The sequence below is a fragment of the Callospermophilus lateralis genome, chromosome 13, assembly GCF_048772815.1.
Source record: "Callospermophilus lateralis isolate mCalLat2 chromosome 13, mCalLat2.hap1, whole genome shotgun sequence".
In the NCBI taxonomy this organism is placed as follows: Eukaryota; Metazoa; Chordata; class Mammalia; order Rodentia; family Sciuridae; genus Callospermophilus; species Callospermophilus lateralis.
This window is the reverse complement of record NC_135317.1, coordinates 107,061,827-107,080,977: the sequence shown is the minus strand read 5'-3', so window position 1 is coordinate 107,080,977 and position 19,151 is coordinate 107,061,827. Positions and strand designations below refer to the sequence as shown.

General features: G+C 35.0%; 1 protein-coding gene across 5 annotated transcripts in view; it reads left to right on the top strand.

Moving 5' to 3' along the window:
* The window catches only part of Dcaf6 (DDB1 and CUL4 associated factor 6), a 110,154-nt gene that overhangs the window by 31,084 nt on the left and 59,919 nt on the right, over positions 1–19,151 (top strand). For all 5 annotated transcript variants that reach the window (XM_076873003.2, XM_076873000.2, XM_076873002.2 and 2 more), the window contains exons 4-9: positions 1,706–1,891; positions 6,320–6,433; positions 8,947–9,082; positions 11,272–11,486; positions 17,321–17,414; positions 18,943–19,062. In XM_076873003.2, coding sequence (XP_076729118.1) covers positions 1,706–1,891; positions 6,320–6,433; positions 8,947–9,082; positions 11,272–11,486; positions 17,321–17,414; positions 18,943–19,062 — 865 coding nt within the window. The remainder of the gene's footprint in view (positions 1–1,705; positions 1,892–6,319; positions 6,434–8,946; positions 9,083–11,271; positions 11,487–17,320; positions 17,415–18,942; positions 19,063–19,151) is intronic.

Sequence of the window (19,151 nt, the reverse complement as noted above, 5' to 3'; positions counted from 1 at the left end):
AATTTTAAAAATTGTCATTCCTTCTATTTATTTATTTAATTAGGAAGGGAATTGAACCCTGGGCCTCATACATGATAGACAAAACACTATCACTTAACTATACTCCCAAGCATGGCCTTCTACATTTATTAGTTTATATTTGTATTGGTTAGCTTTCTGCCATTGTGAGTGATTACTTGAGATAAACAACTTATACAAAGAAAAGGTTTATTTTGTCTTACAGTTTTGGAGATTTCTTTTCATGGTTGTTTAGACCTCTGACAAGGCATGTTATGGTGAGCATGTGGAAGAGCAAAGCCTCTTTCTTAACTTCATAACCAAGAAGTTGAGAAGAGAAATTACAGACCAGGGTCTACAATAGTCTTTAAGAGACACGCTGTCGGGGAACTGAGGACCTCCAAAAGGCCCACCTGTGGAAGGTGCTACCACTTCCCAGTAGCTCCACTCTCACACATGGGCCTTTGGAAGACATCAGAGTTCAACCTAGAGCAGCATTCTGTAAATAGAACATTTTTGTTCCTGTCACCTTTAACTAAAAAAAAAAAAGCAACTATGGACTTAACAGATTTTAATTTTTTCAATGTGTTATGATTTATTAATGATTTTTTGGGGGGGTGGGGGTGGGGGATGCTCAAATTATCACAAATTTATTCCATGGGACAAAACCAAGCTCTGTTGTTTTGTTTTCCCCGGTTTTTTCACAGTCACAGCAGATGCTCCTGTTTACCTTGTACATCATTGTCTACCCATTGTGGAAATATACCTGTTTATTCAACTAGTTTCTTGTTTTTTCTATTGAAAATAAAATTCAATAAGTAACTGTGTGAGTGTGTGTGTATGTGTGTGTGTGAGAGAGAGAGAGAGAGATTTTGAGGTACACTTAGTGCTTTGAGTTTCCTAATTTCTCCCCACTGGGGGTGTACCATTTAGCACCCCACTAGCCATGGTTAAGAACCTGTTTTCCACAGGCTCACTTATCAAGCTTTTGAATTTTTGACAAGTTCTGTTAAGAGAGAATTAGTATCTTTGTGTAATTTTAATTTGCATTTCTCTTACGAAAAGAGTATTTTTTCAAGGGTTATTTGTGTATCTGCAGATTTTCGATTTAGATCTTTTGCCCATCTTTGAGGAAAAAAAAAAATCAGGTCTTGTTGGTTTTTTTTCCTTCCAAATTTTACTGCTAGGGGAATTTATCCTTTATTCGCAGTGTATGTTAAATATATTAAAGTACTAATTTTAAACTTTATATCTGTTACAATAATTGTGGTCTTCATAATATAAGTAAGTTATTGGAACTTCTGCTATATCCTCATCTGAACCATTTTTTTACTTTGACAATATGAGTCATTTAAATTCAGTTTGTTTATCCTAAAAGGGAATAACTTAATCATCCAGCATCCCATCAATATCAAAAGTCAGTCCAAATAGTTCTTTCTTAGTAGTTTTATGATTGAGTGAAGTAAACCATGTAAGTGGAAAATGCACATTTGCTTTTCATGGCGCTGTTTGCATTGATGATAGGCAGTCTTCCCATCTCAGAGGGAAAAATATGTGAGATTCTGATTCTAATTATGATAGTTGGGAATTAAAGGATAATCTTTTGTTGAGATGAGAATGTTAATGAGAATTTATTACTTGTGATTATATTAAATATGAATTTCTTCCTAGAAAAATTAATTACAACTACTTTTTCTGTGTGTTTTAGGTTTTGACGACAATTCGTTCAGGGCATCGAGCAAATATATTTAGTGCAAAGTTCTTACCATGCACAAATGATAAGCAGATTGTATCCTGTTCTGGAGATGGAGTAATATTTTATACAAATGTTGAGCAAGATGCCGAAACCAACAGACAATGCCAGTTTACATGCCATTATGGAACTACATATGAGGTACAGTTAGGATATCCATTCTATCTGTGGAAATGTATGTTTTTGAATAAGAATGTGATATGTGTGTGTATGTATATGCACATATAGATGTGTATATATAGGTACACATTCATGAAAGATTAGAATTTGGCAAGCATTTGAGAAAATTTATCTTGATAGACTTTGGATAAAGTTAAGAAATAAGATGCACGTAATAGTCTTATGAGATGGTTTGTAATTGCTTAGAGCAAACATACTTTAAGGAAACAGATGCCAGCACTTTAAGGTTGCCTCTGTTACTGTGCTACATGGCTCTGCATTAGGTTTTAACCTCTCAAATACTTTTTATCATGTGCTTTTGTAAAGTCATTGGTAGCATACTTACTGTGTACGTTTGTTTCTGTTGCTAATAACACTGGGTAGATTATAAAGAAAAGAATTTTACTTGACTGATGGTTGTATATTTGGAGGTGCTGCCTTTCTGGCAGAGTCCTGAGACACTGCAGGTTATCATATGGCAGTAGACAGGGAACACTTGCATACACATATGTGCATGGGTATTCTGGTCTTATAAAACCACCAGCACTCAATTGGGGTTGCATCTTAATGGCCTGATCTAATCCCATTTATACCTCTCTAATACCTCTACCTCTAACAGTCATGGTTGGAACTAAATTTCTACCCTCTTACTACTCAGAATGGGGATTAAATTCAAACACATGAAATCCTGGAATTCAGAGAACTATATATCAAGATCGTAGCATTTATCAAATTTTCACATTAGAAGAAATACTAGTAGGCCAAAAAAGAAAAAAAAAAAAAAAAAAGAGGGAGAGATTTGTGGAGTATCTGTTTATAAGCTCAAACCTTGAGCTGAACTGAATGAGGTAGAGTGATTTATGACTCAGTTTTTACTTGTTAATTTAGTTCAGAAATATCGCTCACAGCACCTAGTGCACTTTTAAAATGTTTGCTTTCCATCATTTGAATTTCAATTCTTTTGTATTATGTTTTAGTGTCTGCTTATATCAATAACAGGGAACTGGGTTTTGTTTCTTACCCATTCTCAAAATTTTGACCCATCTTTGGAAATTTTAGTCAACTTAAAATTATGGTGAATACTGATACATTTGGGTCTATTTATGTGTCTTACTGTTTGGGCTTTGTTTTGTTTTTGTGGGGCTGGGACTTGAACACAGGGCCTTGCATGTGCTGGGCAAGTACTCTACCACTGAGCCATACGCCTACTCTGTGTGTGTTTTCCAGTTTTCCTCTATTGATGGCATCTCCTTTTTTCATCCACTTTTCAAAGTGCTTGGAGGTCTTTCCTTTTGTCTGTTTTGTTCTGCTACTTGCTTGAAAGGTGGACATGCATGTCTTTTATTCTGGAGGTTGCCTCGTTTGGTTTCACAGGAATATTTGACAAAGCCTAAAGTCAGTATCTTCATACTTCTCCTAAATGAAGGACTGTAAAATAGCTCTTGTCTAATTTTAAATAATTATATTGTTCAGAACTTGGTTATATTCTGTTTTCTTTCATGAAGTAGACAATATCATTGTTCACTAGTCAGTGTTTAGGTTTACCTCTGTATTTACAAGATAAATACCTTTGACTCATCATTCCTGATCTTTTTGTTCTTTAAAGTAAACCATTTGGCAGTACCTTTACTGGTACTTTTTTGATAAAAAATGATTTTGATTTCCTTTTCTTTTCTGTTATTTGTTGGAAAATGTCCTCTTTCTCCTCCTCACCCCCAATACCAGCTCTTGAAAGGCAGCTTTTCCAAGTGCCACCTTTGTTTGATGTTATTCTGTTCCAGGTGATAGCCTTAGTGTTCTGAGTTTCATTGTTTGAGGTCACAAAGTTAGCTTTCAATCTAATTGTGCTTCCTTTATAGGTGTTCTCTCTCTCTTACTTTTTTTAACTATTTCCAGTTCCTTTTTTTTTTTTTTTTTTGGCTAGTTCTTCTTTTGTATGTCACAACCATGTATCTTAGTATGGAATTTTCCCCCCATACTAGGGATTTATTGATGTTCTCATGTCATAAATTGGCATCTTCAATAATATGGGAAATTTGTAGTCAATAATAAGTCTTTGGTCATTACTTCTTCATTATTTTATTTACTTTGTGCTGGAATTTTGATTAGCTGTATATTAGTCCTTCTTCTATCCATTGTTCTGAATTTTTGAAATTGAGGGGCTGTGGTTGTAGCTCAGTGGTAGAGGGGTTGCCTAGCATGTGTGAGGCACTGGGTTTGATCCTCAGGCACATAAATCGTAAATATAGGGAGCTGGAGTTGTGGCTCAGTGGTAGAGCACTTGCCTAGCATGTGTGAAGTACTGCTTTGACTCTCAGCACTGCATAGAAATGAATTAAAAAAAGGTCCATCAACACTAAAAAAATATTTTAAAAAATTTTTTTGTAGTTGTGTATGGACAGCATACCTTTGTTAATTTTTATGCAGTACTAATGATTGAACTCCTCACACATGCTAGGCAAGGGCTCTGCCACTGAGCCACAGCCCCAGCCCTATAAAAAAAGAAAATTAAAAAAAAATCTAAATATATTGCTCAGTGAATTTGAATTATCACAAAACAAATCTGTTCATGTAACTGTCACCTAGAACTGTAGAACATGTAGCATGCCAGAAGCCCCCTCATCCTGACCTCTAAACCTCTAAATTTTTAAGTTTTAACACACCTTTGATTTTCTGTTTTTGATCTTTATAGAAATGAAAACAGGATGGATTTTTTCTTTCTTTCATTTTCTTTTTTTTTGGCCTTTTTCCTTTTTCTCTTGGTGCTTGGGATTGAACTTGAGTATCATGCATGTTAGGCAGACATTCTGCCACTGAGCCGCATCCCATTCCTGGCTCTGTTGTTTAAAAAACTGTTATTTTTGTGTCTGGCTTCTTTCACAAAGCTTTGAGATTCATCCTTTTTGATGATGATAGTGATGATTTGTTTTTTTAGTTTTTGGGGTTTTTTTTATTAATGGTGCTAGGGATTGAACCCAGTGTCTTGTGCATGCAAGGCAAGCACTCTCCCAACTGAGCTATATCCCCAGCCCAGATTTGTTCATTTTTATTGCTTATGTAGTATTTTATTTTAGAAATAGATTATAGTTACTGTTCCCATTCTGTTGTTGGGTAATTCAGTTTGTTTCAATCATTTGAGTAATTTGAACAGTGTTACTATGAACATTCTAGTGCGTATCTTTAAGTGGTTCTGTGCAGACATTTATTTTTAGTGGAATTGCTAGGTTACAAGAGAGGCATATGAACAACCTTTAATTGATATTGACATATGGTTTTCCATTGTGTGTGTGTGTGTGTGTGTGTGTGTGTGTATTTATTTCTGTACCCTTTTGTACTTCTATTAACAGTGTTGATTTTTCCAGTTTCTCCATATACACATCAATACTCAGTTTTTTCTGTCTCTTTCATTTTGGCTGTACTGGTGGTATGTTGTAGTATTTCCAAGTGGTGCTAATTTGTATTTTTGATGCATTAATGAGTTTAACACATTTTTGTGTACACAGTGTTTAAAACAGAGAAATATCTTCCGTGTATGGGAATGCTGAATACCCAAGATTGATAGTATGTATTTCTAGATATGGAGGGAAAGGGGAATTTTCTGCGTAGACTTCACAGAGGACATTAACTTACATTATTGTCATAGTTAAGTTAGAAGTGGTTATAGGAACATCTAAATTATTCTTAACTTTTTGAAAACGTTTTTATTGTGGTGAAATACATATAATATAATATTCTTCATGGTAGCCATTTTTAGTGTATAGTACAGTGCCATTAATGTTGTTGTGTAACTGTCACACTATTTAAGATTCTTTTTGAGAGTTCAGTTTATCAGCATTAATTATTTCAGCATTTCCCCAGTAATTTTTTTAGCATCAGAGAGAACATTTATCATATACTTATAATATAATGATAATTTTATTAGAAAAAGACATAAAAATTAGTTTTGGAGGGCCTGGGGATGTGGCTCAAGCAGTAGCGCGCTCGCCTGGCATGCAAGCGGCCCGGGTTCGATCCTCAGTACCACATACAAACAAAGATGTTGTGTCCGCCGAAAACTAAAAAATAAATATTAAAATTCATTCTCTCTCTCTCTCTCTCTCTCTCTCTCTCTCTCTTTACCCCCCCCCCCAAAAAAAAATTAGTTTTGGAATTGTTTGAACTAGTTAGCTAGTGGAGAATCTTTGAAGCTGGAGAGTATTATCAAAGTTGATAAAAGCTTTATTATATTAACTTTCTGTCTAAAGTGTATTATTCTGATTCATGGTGTAGGTAAGTCATAATTAGTTAAAATGAATGAATTTTAACTTAATGCTTTTAACTTAATTGTTTCATGAAATAATAGCAGTATGTTTTGAAGCCACCTGTTTCAATGTTCAATAAGGTTTTCTGTATTTCCATTTCTGTCTTCAGATCATGACTGTACCCAATGACCCTTACACTTTCCTCTCTTGTGGTGAAGACGGAACTGTTAGGTGGTTTGACACACGCATCAAAACTAGCTGCACAAAAGAAGATTGCAAAGATGTAAGAATCTAGTTTTTGTAGAAATGATGAAGAAAAGTTATGGTTATAATTACATTTGCACAATAATTTATCTTTGGGTGATTCAGGGTGAACTTTAAAACATTTCTCTAATATCTTCAATATAAAATTTCTTAAATAAGGTATTTTTAATGAAGTTGAAGAACTTATATTTGTTAACTGGACTTCGTGGGGCATGCCTGTAATCCCAGTGGCTCAGGAGGCTGATGCAGTAGGATTGCAGGTCCAAAGCTACCTTCAAAAATTTAGCAAGGCCCTAGGTAACTTAGCAAGCCCTACCACAAAATAAGAAATAAAAAGGGCTGAAAATGTTGCTCAGTGGTTAAGCACCCCTGGGTTCATCCCTGGTGTGTGTGTGTGTGTGTGTGTGTGTGTGTGTGACAATTTGTATAATTATTTAGTATATACTCTAGTATTGAAACTTGGAGAATTTGTCAATATCTCTGATTTACTCATGTAGACCATTTTGGTTAATCAAAATACCAGTGATAAAAGCTTATGTAAGTTCAGTATTTTCCCTCCAGCCCCCAATCTTTTAAAACAAGAATTATGTTATTTTTTGAAAGAAAAAAGTCTGTCAACATGTTCATTCAAATTTAGCTCACTTCTCTAAAAGATATAGCATTATTTTCAATATTTGACTTTTCAATACTATTTTAAACTTATATAAGCGCTGAGAAGTCATTCAGTCTTTTGGCCCACACTGTTAACTCCAAGTGTTGTTATTTGTAAAGCATTAGTTAGAGCACTATAGCTTTTTCTTGGATTTTTTTTTCCCCTCCTTCCAATACTGGGAATTTAATCCTGGGCCTTGTTCATGCTAGCCAAGTACTTACTCTACCACTGAACCGCATCCCTAGCCATCGATTGTTTTGAAGTAGTAAATGAAAATAAGAAGTGTTAAGCAGTTTCTGTTTACTGAAAGTTAACACAAACAAGAATGCTAGTAAGACAATTAAGTGTTTGCTAACTGAACAAGTTACCATAGTTAACATGGTTTAGGAATGAAAAGATTGTTAATGTATTTGAAAAATATAATAGAAAACAAGAAGTAGAAATTGAAAAAATCTGAAATATACAAATTTTAATCAGTTTTGGTTTCATATATGTATGTGTGTATTTTTGCATATACATACATAAGCAAATAGGAACTGGAGGCAGAATTCAGCTTAACGTATCAGACTGTGGGAGCATTTGCAATACCTGTTTCTTAAAAATGTGCTTGGTACTAAAATCTATTATTTCAAGTTCTTTTAAACTTTATTATAGGAGGATTTAGTTGTGCTTTTCTAAACCAAATTTTAATGAAATAGAATAACCAGAGGAATTAACTACTAACAACTCAGAATTAGGAAAGGCACTGGTAAATCTCTTCTGGGTAATAATAATATTTTGAGGTTAATAAGTAAAGTTTAAGGTAAATTAACAAAGTGTGGCTATCCTGAATAAAGAGCTAGAGTCATTAGCCGAAGTAGTATGAAATCAACAGTGTACCTTACACACACATTTTTAAGGTGATGGCACTTATATTTTCTAATGCATCTATAGATGTAAGAAGTTCCTTTATAGTAAGGTCTATCTTTCTATAGAAGGGTTTGTATTTATTCATGTGCTGTTTCAATTTTCAGCTGGTATGGAGAAAAGATTTTACCACTTGAGAAAACTTTGGAAATTTAAAGTCAATTCAGAATATTTTGTTGTATTTTATTAGTAATGGATTATAGTTAAATATTATGAGTTTCAGGTAATCATGAACACTTCTCAGACAAAAGCAAAGCAGATCATACTTCTACCTTTACTCTCAAGTGGACCAGGCATTTCTAATGGTATTAATGGCTTAGCCATCCATTACTAGGTAGTGTATGAATATTTTACATTTATAAATCCATGCTTATTGTTCATGAGCATGGGAATGTTTAGCAGACACATCAGATAAGTATTATTATCATATGAAATATAGCTAGCTTTTAAGGAAGGGGTTTCACTTATAGTAATGTAAATTTCTTGAATTATTCTCTTTGTAACAGCTGATATGATCTGATGTCATTGCTTAGTGTTTTGTATATTTGGGCTCATTTTAATTTGCCCTCTTCACAATATATTTTGTATTACCCAAATAGTGTTAGTTTTTCAAAATCTAAGGTTAGTGTTCTCTGTTATTATTTTGATTGTTTTTACAGTACTGTCGAAATCAGTTTTGGAATTGCTTATCAAGCTGTAAAGAAAAAAGTGATCTTTAGATTCATAAACTGTTAAAAAGGAATACTGACTATTTTTGGGGGGTTTCATATAGTACAAATGTTTAGAAAGTAATTTTTAATAGAAACCTAAGAAATATATTAAAAGGAAACCTCTTTTTCCCCTCTTTTTGTTTTGCTGGTTTTATTAGAACTTCTGAGAAAGGTTATTTTCTTATTTAAGGGGAAAATGTTTTAAATATGGTATCATTGTTACTGTGTAGCTATGTGTATTGGATATTGTCTTATCTTTTTTAGGACATTTTAATTAATTGTCGCCGTGCTGCCACATCTGTAGCTATTTGTCCACCAGTACCATATTATCTTGCTGTTGGCTGTTCGGATAGCTCAGTACGAATATATGATCGACGAATGCTGGGCACAAGAGCCACAGGTAGGGGGATAATAGAGAATATAAAGGACTGTCATTTCAAAGAACAAATCTTTAAAAGTTTTTGTTATAAACTTTTAAGAAATACAACATAGTTAAATAATATAGATTATTGTGTTTCTAAAAAAGCATCAAGTTTTTAAGACCCTTTGGGGATGATACTTTTAGTTTCATTTAAAAAAAAATTCTTTAACACTTTATGTATTAGTTTCCCAAAAATGCCATAATAAATCACCATATAATGAGTCTCTTAAAAGAAATTTATTGTCTTAACATTTTTGGAAGCTGGACATCTAGAATCAAGATGTCTCATGTTTTGTTTCTGTTGAAGACCGAGGAAAAATCTGTTCATGCCTCCCCCCTCTAGATTCTGGTGATTGCTGCCAGTTCTCGGCATTGCTTGGTTTGTCGGGTGTATCACTTCAGTCTCAGTTTCCATCTTTATGTTCTGTTCTCCTCTGGTTTCCTGTGTCCAGGTTTCCCTTTTCTTACGACACAAGCCACATGGAATTTAGGGTCTGTCTAATCCAGTATGATTCATTTCATATAATTACATCAACCAAGACCCTGTTTGCAAATAAGATTACATTCTGAGGTTCTGGGTAAACATGAATTTTAGGAGTACTCTGCTGTTTTTCAGTCAAGAGGACCCATGTTAAACATAGTAGGATGCAAGAAAGATGACTTGGGTATTTATTATTGTATAGCATATATTTTTGCCTACTTATCTTCAAGTACTATTAGTGATGCTGTAGCATTCTTTTGTTGTTGTTTTGGTGCTGGAAAGTGAACATGGGGCACTCAACCATTGAGCCCCATCCCCCGCCCCATTTTGTATTTTATTGAGAGACAGGGTATGAGTTGCTTAGTGCTTCGCTTTTGCTGAGGCTGGCAAGACCTCGAAATCCTCCTTTCTCAGCCTCCTGAGCCACTAGGATTACAGGCGTGCACCACTGCACCTGGCTAATCCAGTGCTTTTTCTCCTCATCCAGCATGATATCAGACCACTACTAGAATAAACAATTGAAAGCCAAATTCCATTAGCATTTTCTCAATAAAGGAAGGCCAGAATTACTTTTAAGCATATACATACATAAACATGAGTATCAAATACACACACACACACACACACACACACACACACACACATATTCACATGTTTTAAACTGTGTGAAAAATAAAGTTGTTCTTGGGCAGAAACCAACAGTGTCTTTTTTTTTTTTTTTTTTAACATCATGGGCAGATTTATTTGGGTTTGTTTGTTTGCTTTTGACTCCATTAAATACTCATGGAAGATGATGAAGTACCCCACCAGGAGAAGTTTGATATTGACAGACTTCTGGTGACAGCAAGACTATGTCAGCACAATGATGCTAGTATTAATAGATTATGAAATGGAAATACCAGATGAGAGCTCTCCTGTTTTGAACTATGTCCTGTCAGTGTGGGTAGGCATATTTGGGGGTTACAGTAGTAACAGAATATAAGATTGTAGGTATTATTATTATTATTATTATTATTATTTAGTTATAGTTGGACACAATACCTTTATTTTATTAAAATTTTTTTTACGTGGTGCTGAGGATCAAACCCACATGCTAGGCAAGCGTTCTACCACTGAGCCACAATCCCAGCCCCTAATTATTGTTCTTAACAGATGGGAAACAACTGGCAATTTTGAGCAGGACAGCACTTGATTGTGCACATTTACATAGCTTTGTGGGGTTCTTGGAAGTCAGTATTCCTGGACCTCTAGGCCACAAAGTACCAGTTGTTCCTCCCTGTCATACTGAATTGTATTAAAGGCTACTGAAGTTGTTAAAATTGGAATCATAAGCTACTTAATGTGCTACTAGAGGAAAGTAATTTTCCTGTTGTAGAATTTGTTATTTTAGTTTGAGGGGAATTTTTGGAAGATGACTTTGTATAACCATGATTATGAACAAGTTTATTAAATAACTTGATATTTAAACAAAACATTTGTATGATTTGGAATTCCAGATAATCATGAATTTTTTTTGTAGATGTTATCTTTATATGGTATTCTTTTTTTGTTATAAACTCTTGAAAAAGCAGCCCTATTCTAGATAATAAATGTGATAGCTTTAGATTTATATGGCTACAGTAAATACATATTTCATAATTCAGGTTAAGAATTTTAAGATGTTTTAAATAACACCCTCTTTTCTTAGGGAATTATGCAGGTCGAGGGACTACTGGAATGGTTGCCCGTTTTATTCCTTCCCATCTTAATAATAAGTCCTGCAGAGTGACATCTCTGTGTTACAGTGAAGATGGTCAAGAGATTCTCGTTAGTTACTCTTCAGACTACATATATCTTTTTGACCCAAAAGATGATACAGCACGAGAACTTAAAACTCCTTCTGCAGAAGAGAGACGTGAAGAGGTAGGTTTGCTCAAAACCATATTCTTTATTCAGTTAAGAAAATATTAATTCTGTGATTTCTGAGGCTTAAAGGCCGAATACATGCACACAAACATACATGCATACATATATACATGGATCACTTATAAGGTACTTTGGGTTTAGGGAACAAGAACACAAAACATACCTGAAAGTACAGGGCTAATGAATGCGAAAGTGACTCTAGAGAAAAGTTTTTGTTTTTTTTTTTTTAATAAAATATTTAAGCCAGGAAATGTGTTGCATACCTGTCCTCCTGGTGACATGGGAGAATGAGGCCAGCTGGGACAACTTAGTGAGAATCTGTCTCAAACATGAAAAGGGCTGGGGTTGTAGCTTGGTGGTAGAGTGCTTGCCTCACATGTGTGAGGCCCTGGGTTCGATCCTCAGCACCACATTTAAAAAAAAAAAAAAAATAACGATATTGTGTCCATTAAAAAAAAAAAGAAGTCGTTTTAAAAAATAAAATTGTTTTCTTTAACCTTGTTAAATTTCTTTCCATATATTGTTTTTCACTTTGGATTTTGTATTTTATAATGTCCCAACTATTCCCCCTATAGTTTGGCTGGTGAATGTCTTTTGAAATAAACATTGATTTTTATCAGTAGTGATTTAGGTATTGTCACAGTGCCCATTAGGAACATATTTTAAAGGTTACTGAACAGTAACAATTTTGCAATTCCTATGAGATGCAAAACTAAACTCAGTGTTATTGTTGTTTGCACCAGGGATTGAACCCAGGAGTGCTTAACCACCAAATCATATCCCAGCCCTTCTATATATTTTATTAGAGACAGGTGTCGCTGAGTTGCTCAGGGCCTTACTAAATTTCTGAGGCTGGGTTTGATCTCTGAATCCTCCTGCCTTGGCCTCCTGAGTCCCTGGGATTACAGGCATGCACCACCGTGCCCAGCTAAACTCAGTTTTTCTAATTTCTTTATAAATCTGTTTTAGGATTTTAAATGTGAAAGTATATTGTGTGAGTTAGAAAATTGACAAAGAAGGAGGGTATGTATGATGGCTAATGAAAGCTATTTATGAGTTTATTGGACTTGTTGAAAACACAGAATCTGCCCTGTCATTCTGTTATTGCTTCTAACTTTCCCCTTGCAATATGTGGGTAAGTTACAGTCAGCTTTGCACCTGTAAGATGACGGGAGAGTTGGAAGTGCACAGATTTATAAGTGGGTCGACCGGCTTGACTGCCAGAGTCCTTGGCCTGAAGATACTTGTGTCATCAGTGAGTGGTGCTGGGTCATGAACAGGTTCTTTTCCTCAACATGTTTTTCTCAGTAGTCTTTGTTGAATTAACTAAATAAGAAAAACAATTCTAAAATTGGAGTGAAATTATAAAAAAAACCAATCATACTTATAACAGAGTAAATGATTAAGGGATGTATATAGACAGAATTAATGATTCTTCCTGTTAATTTCAAATTTTATACTAAACCCTGACAGCAGTGTTGAGACCAACTATTCTTAACTCACCAAAGGTTTATTGGGTGCCTACTGTACACAAGAGTTCTACATTCTACTCTGGAGAATTAAGGAGGACTGCATAGGCATGGCCCTTACTCAGGGAGTTTGTTATCCAGTGAAGTATGCATATAAATAAATACATAAGAAATTGAATTCTAAAACTCAAATAGTAAAATTGTATCTATAAATACAATTTATTTCTTATACAAATTCTGTATAAGAAGAAAAAGGGAGAAAATAATTGAGTGAAAACATGAGTAAAGGCAGTTTTTAAAGCATGAATAATAGTTTCTGATTTGTTTTCCTTTGTTTCCATATATTTGTGTATTTCTTAATTTGTTGGGGCCTCTTTATTTCCTCATGCCTTCTAAGAATTTCATATTTTGTATTTTTTTCCCTCAGTTTTTTGCATTTTTTCTTTTTATCGTCTTTCTTCTTTTCCTCCAGTATCTTTTTGGCATTTCCCTGCCTGATGACTGACTTCTTTTTTGAATCCATTCTCTCCTTTTCTCCTGTTATTGGCAGCCTTTCTCTGAAAATATATCCCAGAGGACTATTGCTTACCGTCCCGACCACATACTGCCATGATGACAGGCATGAATGTCTTTTTCCTCCATCATTTGCGTGGCTTTCTAACCAGTCTTTCTACGTTCACCTGCAGGGTCCTTTAGTTACACAGCAGCCTCGTGATCTTTGAGACATGGGCCATGTCGTGTTGCTTTTCTGATCAGTGTGCCAGTGGCTCCCCATCTCCCAGCAAAGCCACGCTGAGGTCCTTTAAGACCTTATATTAAAAGTGCACATTTCTGCTCTTATTGCTCTTGGCTGTACCCACATCCACCTACTTAGCAGCAGACAGGCTGAGCATGCTTCTGCCTTTGTGCTTTGATATTTGCTGTCCCTAAAATGCTCCTTTCCCACATACCTGGGTTTTCCAAACCTCTGTGTTTATCAGGTCTTTGCTGTGACCATCTTCTGAGGGGACATAATCTGCTCAAGAGGAGAGTAAATTCTATGACAATGGGAATTTTTTTCTGTTTTATTCATTGTTTTTTTTCTGGATCTGGAATAGTACTCTTTTGTTTGTTTGTTTGTTTAGAGAGAGAGAGAGAGAGAGAGAGATTTTTAATATTCATTTTTTAGTTATCGGCGGACACAACATCTTTGTTTGTATGTGGTGCTAAGGATAGAACCCGGGCCACGCACACGCCAGGCAAGCGCGCTACCGCTTGAGCCACATCCTCAGCCCTGGAATAGTACTCTTTCCAAGATCTAGAACAGGAAATTTTCTAACATCTATAATAGTACATAAAAGGTGATCAAAAATATTTGTTTACTGACTGAATAAATGTTGTGCCATTTCAGTACTCTTGACTAGGTTATTTCGCATATCCTTCTCCATATCAGACTTGTTATTTTTAATTTGAAAAGATTTTCTTCTAGGGCTGGGGTTGTAGCTAGTGGAAGAGTACTTGCCTAGCATGTGTGAGGCACTGGGTTCGATTCTCAGCACCACATATAAATAAAATAAAGGTCCATCAACAACCAAAAACTATTTTTTAAAAAAAGATTTTGTTCTTGTAATGCAAAAAAAAAAAGATTTTGTTCTAAAAATAAATTATAATGGTGGTTCTTTGCTTGCATATTCTGCATATAGTTCTTCCAAAGGGTGAGGCCTTCTTTTGGGAATAATTGAGATTTTGGACTGTTGCCACACTGATCTTCCCCTGTTCTAGATAAACCTGAGGTCTCCTATGTAGATTTTATGATTTTTCAGTTGTTCTTTGCCATACGTTCGCATGATGTGGCTTTTGTGGGATGTACTTTTTTTTTTGTTTGTTTCATTTGCTGGAGATGTTAGCAATCCACTTCACCCCATTCTTGTTGCTTGGTTTGGTGTCCAGGAGAAATCAGAAAATCTACAATTAAGCTGTCACTAAGGTTTTAAAATAAAACCTCCTTAATCGTGAGGGGGGTGGGAATCAATGTTATTTTATTTATTTGTCTGTTTTCTTTTCTTTGTGCTAACGATTATATCAGGGCCCAACACATGCTGGACAAGTGCTCTATGAATGATCTACATCCCTAGCCCTTGACTGTTATTTGAAAGAATAAAATAAAAATAAAGAGAGTACAGAATGAGAGAAAATGTTTCTAAATTAAAACTCTGGTTAGATTGTAGAATCCAGAATGTATAAAGAATTTTACGAAAATGGGTAAAGCATTTAAATAGACTTTTTTTTTTTTCCCTAGAGAAAATACACAAGTAAGTGGCCAATGAGCACATACTGAGGTATTCAGCAAATCTAGTTATCAAGGAAGTGCAAATCAAAACCAGAGTCAGGCATCACTTCACACATATCAAGATAGCTAAAACCAAAAGGAAAAAAAAAAAGACAAACAATAACAAGTTGGTGAGGATGGGAAGAGGTTGGAGCCCTTATACTCTACTGGTGGGAAGGTAAAATAGTGTAGCTGCTTTGGAAAAGGTTAGTAGTGCCTAAAAAATTAATGAGTTATCCTGTGACATACATATTGGTTATTTATTATTCATGAATAATGGCACCATTATTTAGAATAGCCACTAAGTGGAAATATCAATGTCTTATAAGCTGATGAATGGATAAACAAAATATGTTATACTCATAGGATGGAATATTATTCAGCTATAGAAAGGAATGAAATATTGAATGAAATATTGTGTCAGAAACCTTGCGGGGGCTAGGGTTGTGGCTCAGCAGTTGAGCACTCGCCTAGCATGTGCAAGGCCCTGGGTTCAATCCTCCGCACCACATAAAAATAAATAAACAAAATAAAGGTATTTTTAAAAAAGAAAAAAGAAATCTTGGAATCATTATGCTAAGTGAAAGAAGCCAAGTACACAAGACCTTATGTTGCATGATTCCTATTATATGAAGTGTCCAGAATACACAAATCAATAGAAAGAGAAAGTAGATTAGCAGTTTCTAGGAGCTAATTGAATTGACAGGTGTGGACTGGCTGCTAATGGGCATAAGGTTTCTTTCTTGGATGATGAACATGTTCTGGAATTAGATAGTGACAATAGTTGCACACCTTTGTGAATATACATTCAGATTGTAGACTTTATAAAATGTTGAGCATTATGGTACGTGACTTGTGTTGCAATGTAAATGTTAAGAAATGTAGAAGTTAAAGGAGTTCTCAGATGTGTCAGGTGCAATGAATGTGTCAGGTAGTCACTTAAAGGTGCCATTTGACCTGACACTTAATTATTAATCATATTGTTAACACTTTTATCATAGATCTGTGAACTTGCCGAGTCATCCTTCATTGGTGATCTTGGTAGAGTGAAATCAGTGGGAACATTGACTGCAGTATTGAGGAGGGAATGATAGATGAAGTGAATGTAGACTTTTCGTAAGAAGCTTCAGAGTAGAGTTAAAAGCAGGAAAAAGAACTGTAGCTGGGGAGAAATATAAAATTGAGGGGGTTTTGTGTATTTGAGAGAACAAGGTGAAAGGAGACATACAGATGTAGAATAGAGAGGATTATTATTTAAGTGAGTTTGAGGATTTGGAGAAATAAAAAGCACAAGTGGAGAGAATAGGCTTAAACAGAGTAAGTGATCCTTACCTTGAGGAAGGTTTGAAGTAGTTACAAAGTTGTAGATAAAGGAGAAATTTATAGTCTTAGGCTAAGGAAATAGATACATATTTCTACAGCGCTTTCTTTATGTTTTTCTGAAGTAGAAGGAAAAGTTATTATCCAAAAATGAGGGCAGCAAGTTGGAGTAGAAAGTTGAGGAGTGAAACATCTTTGATATAGATGCTGGTGGAATTGGAGAGTGAGTTATCAAGACTAAGTGAAAACAGTAGCTCCTGTCATTGGGTGAGTGTGCGTTACCTAGACTCACCTGCCGGACTGAGGCACACAGTTCACTTACTTTTGTCAGCTTGAAGGTGAGGGAGGCAGGAGTAGAAATCACACATACATTATATCAAAGTTACCTTCAGACTTTAGGTTGAAGAGATTTAGTAAAAACTGTCAGCATCACCAGATGTTTACCATCATGAGTACTGCAAAAGACTGATGTCATTTATATCAGGGTTTCATTTTGATTTGGCGTCTCATTTCCGTACTGAATAAAGAAGGTAAAAAGACAGCAATAATCTGTTAGACTTAAAGTATGCTTTGTGAATTGAGGGTGGGGGGGTACAGCTCAGTGGTAAGCACTTCCCTAACATGCATAGGCCTGGGGTTTGAGAGCAAATGTCCCAGCACAGGGACACGGGGAGTTGAGAGCAAATGAGCTTTCTTTTAGACTTACATAGAATCTTTTTATTGTTAATTTTTAGTTACGACAACCTCCAGTTAAGCGTTTGAGACTTCGTGGTGACTGGTCAGATACAGGGCCCAGAGCAAGGCCTGAGAGTGAACGAGAACGAGATGGTAACTATACATTGTCAGCCTTTTTGGGGGGTATATGGTATTTTAAAAAATAATATTGTAACTCAGTTCCAATTTTATCACTATTATAAAGGATGCTGCAGTGAACTTCCGGTACATCTCTCTTGGTGTGCTTGTGTAGATATATCTTAGAATAAATTCCTGTAAGTAGAATGGCTGAAGAACTGCATTAGAACATTTAATTTAGATAGTTATCAAATGACTCTCTAAAAATGTTGCACTAATTTGTATTTTTACTAAAAGTATAAAAATGCCCATTGCGCTTAGAACATTGGGTATTATCTCAAACTTGTAATATGAGAGTTTTATAATAGTATATCCTTCTTTCTTTCTTTTAAGTGCCTTTTATAAATGCAAGAAAATACTTTGGGAGATTTAAGATGGCACACTTTAGAGCAGGGCAGAGTGGCACGTAACTGTAATCCCAGCAACTTGGGAAGCCAAGGCAAGAGGATCACAAGATCAAGGCCAGCCCTGTCAACTTAGCAAGACCATTTCCAAAAGGGGGGTGGTGAGAGTGGGAATATGACTCAGTGATAAAATACTTCTGGGTTTAGTTTCCAATATAAAAACTAGAAAATGAAGGCTCACTTTAGAATAATCTGAGAGTATTATATATTAATTGAGTCTTTAGCCAGAATATTACTCTAATGACTTCTAAAACTCATGATTAAAAGTATATTATTTAGTATATTATCCTCAATATTATTTTACAATACATATTTAAATGTGAAGCTATATAATATAAAGTGCAGAAGTCTAAATCCATAGAAAACTTAAGAACAAATGTTAAATGACTTGACTATAGAATAGAGTTGTCATGTTTTAAATTTGATATCATACTTTCAGTTTTAAAATGCCCCTAAGAAGACTTGTTTATTTAACATGGTGAAAGGAGTAAAGGAAGAGACACAATACTTTCTGGTTTCAGCTAATTTTAAATGTCCAGAATTTGCTTATAAAATGATGAAAATTTAGTTTTTAGGAAAATTCATACAAAAGCCCAATTCCACTTATATCTGTTTGATGATAATGCTCTGGTAAGAGGAAAAGCCATTTTTCAGTCTGTTTAACTTAGAACTCACGAGTCCTTTCTAGCAAGGCACTCTTACTTAGACTTGAAGCTGTAGATAAATTAGGATAAGGGTGGGAGATGTGTGGTACCTAAGAATAGGAAAATATGAAGGAGATGCAAACCATATTTTTCACTGGAAGCATATTTCAGATATTGGAAATTAGCTGGAGCCAGAAGGTATTTTGGTTCTTCCCTCCCTGCTTGTTCTCTTGCAAATGAAAAAAGGATTTTTCCATACATAGGGAAAGTCACTCATACATTTGCTATAAATTGCAGTGAGAGCTTTCATGGATATTTCAGTATTCCTATAATTTATGTAGGTAAGTTGATTTTTTAAAATTGCTTGCACTTTAAAGCCTTCAAATCTAGGTTTTTGTGTTAGTAAAAGAGCCTGACTGATTAGTAGAATCCCTAATAAGGTTCATGTTCTAATAGGAGAGCAAAGTCCCAATGTATCACTGATGCAGAGAATGTCTGACATGCTGTCAAGATGGTTTGAAGAAGCAAGCGAAGTTGCACAGAGCAATAGAGGCCGAGGAAGGTCTCGACCTAGAGGTAATTTTTCTTATTAATTATAAGCATCAAAAAGCTGGCAAAAGCTGCTTATGAAATCCATTTATTTATATCATCTAAGTCATACTGTT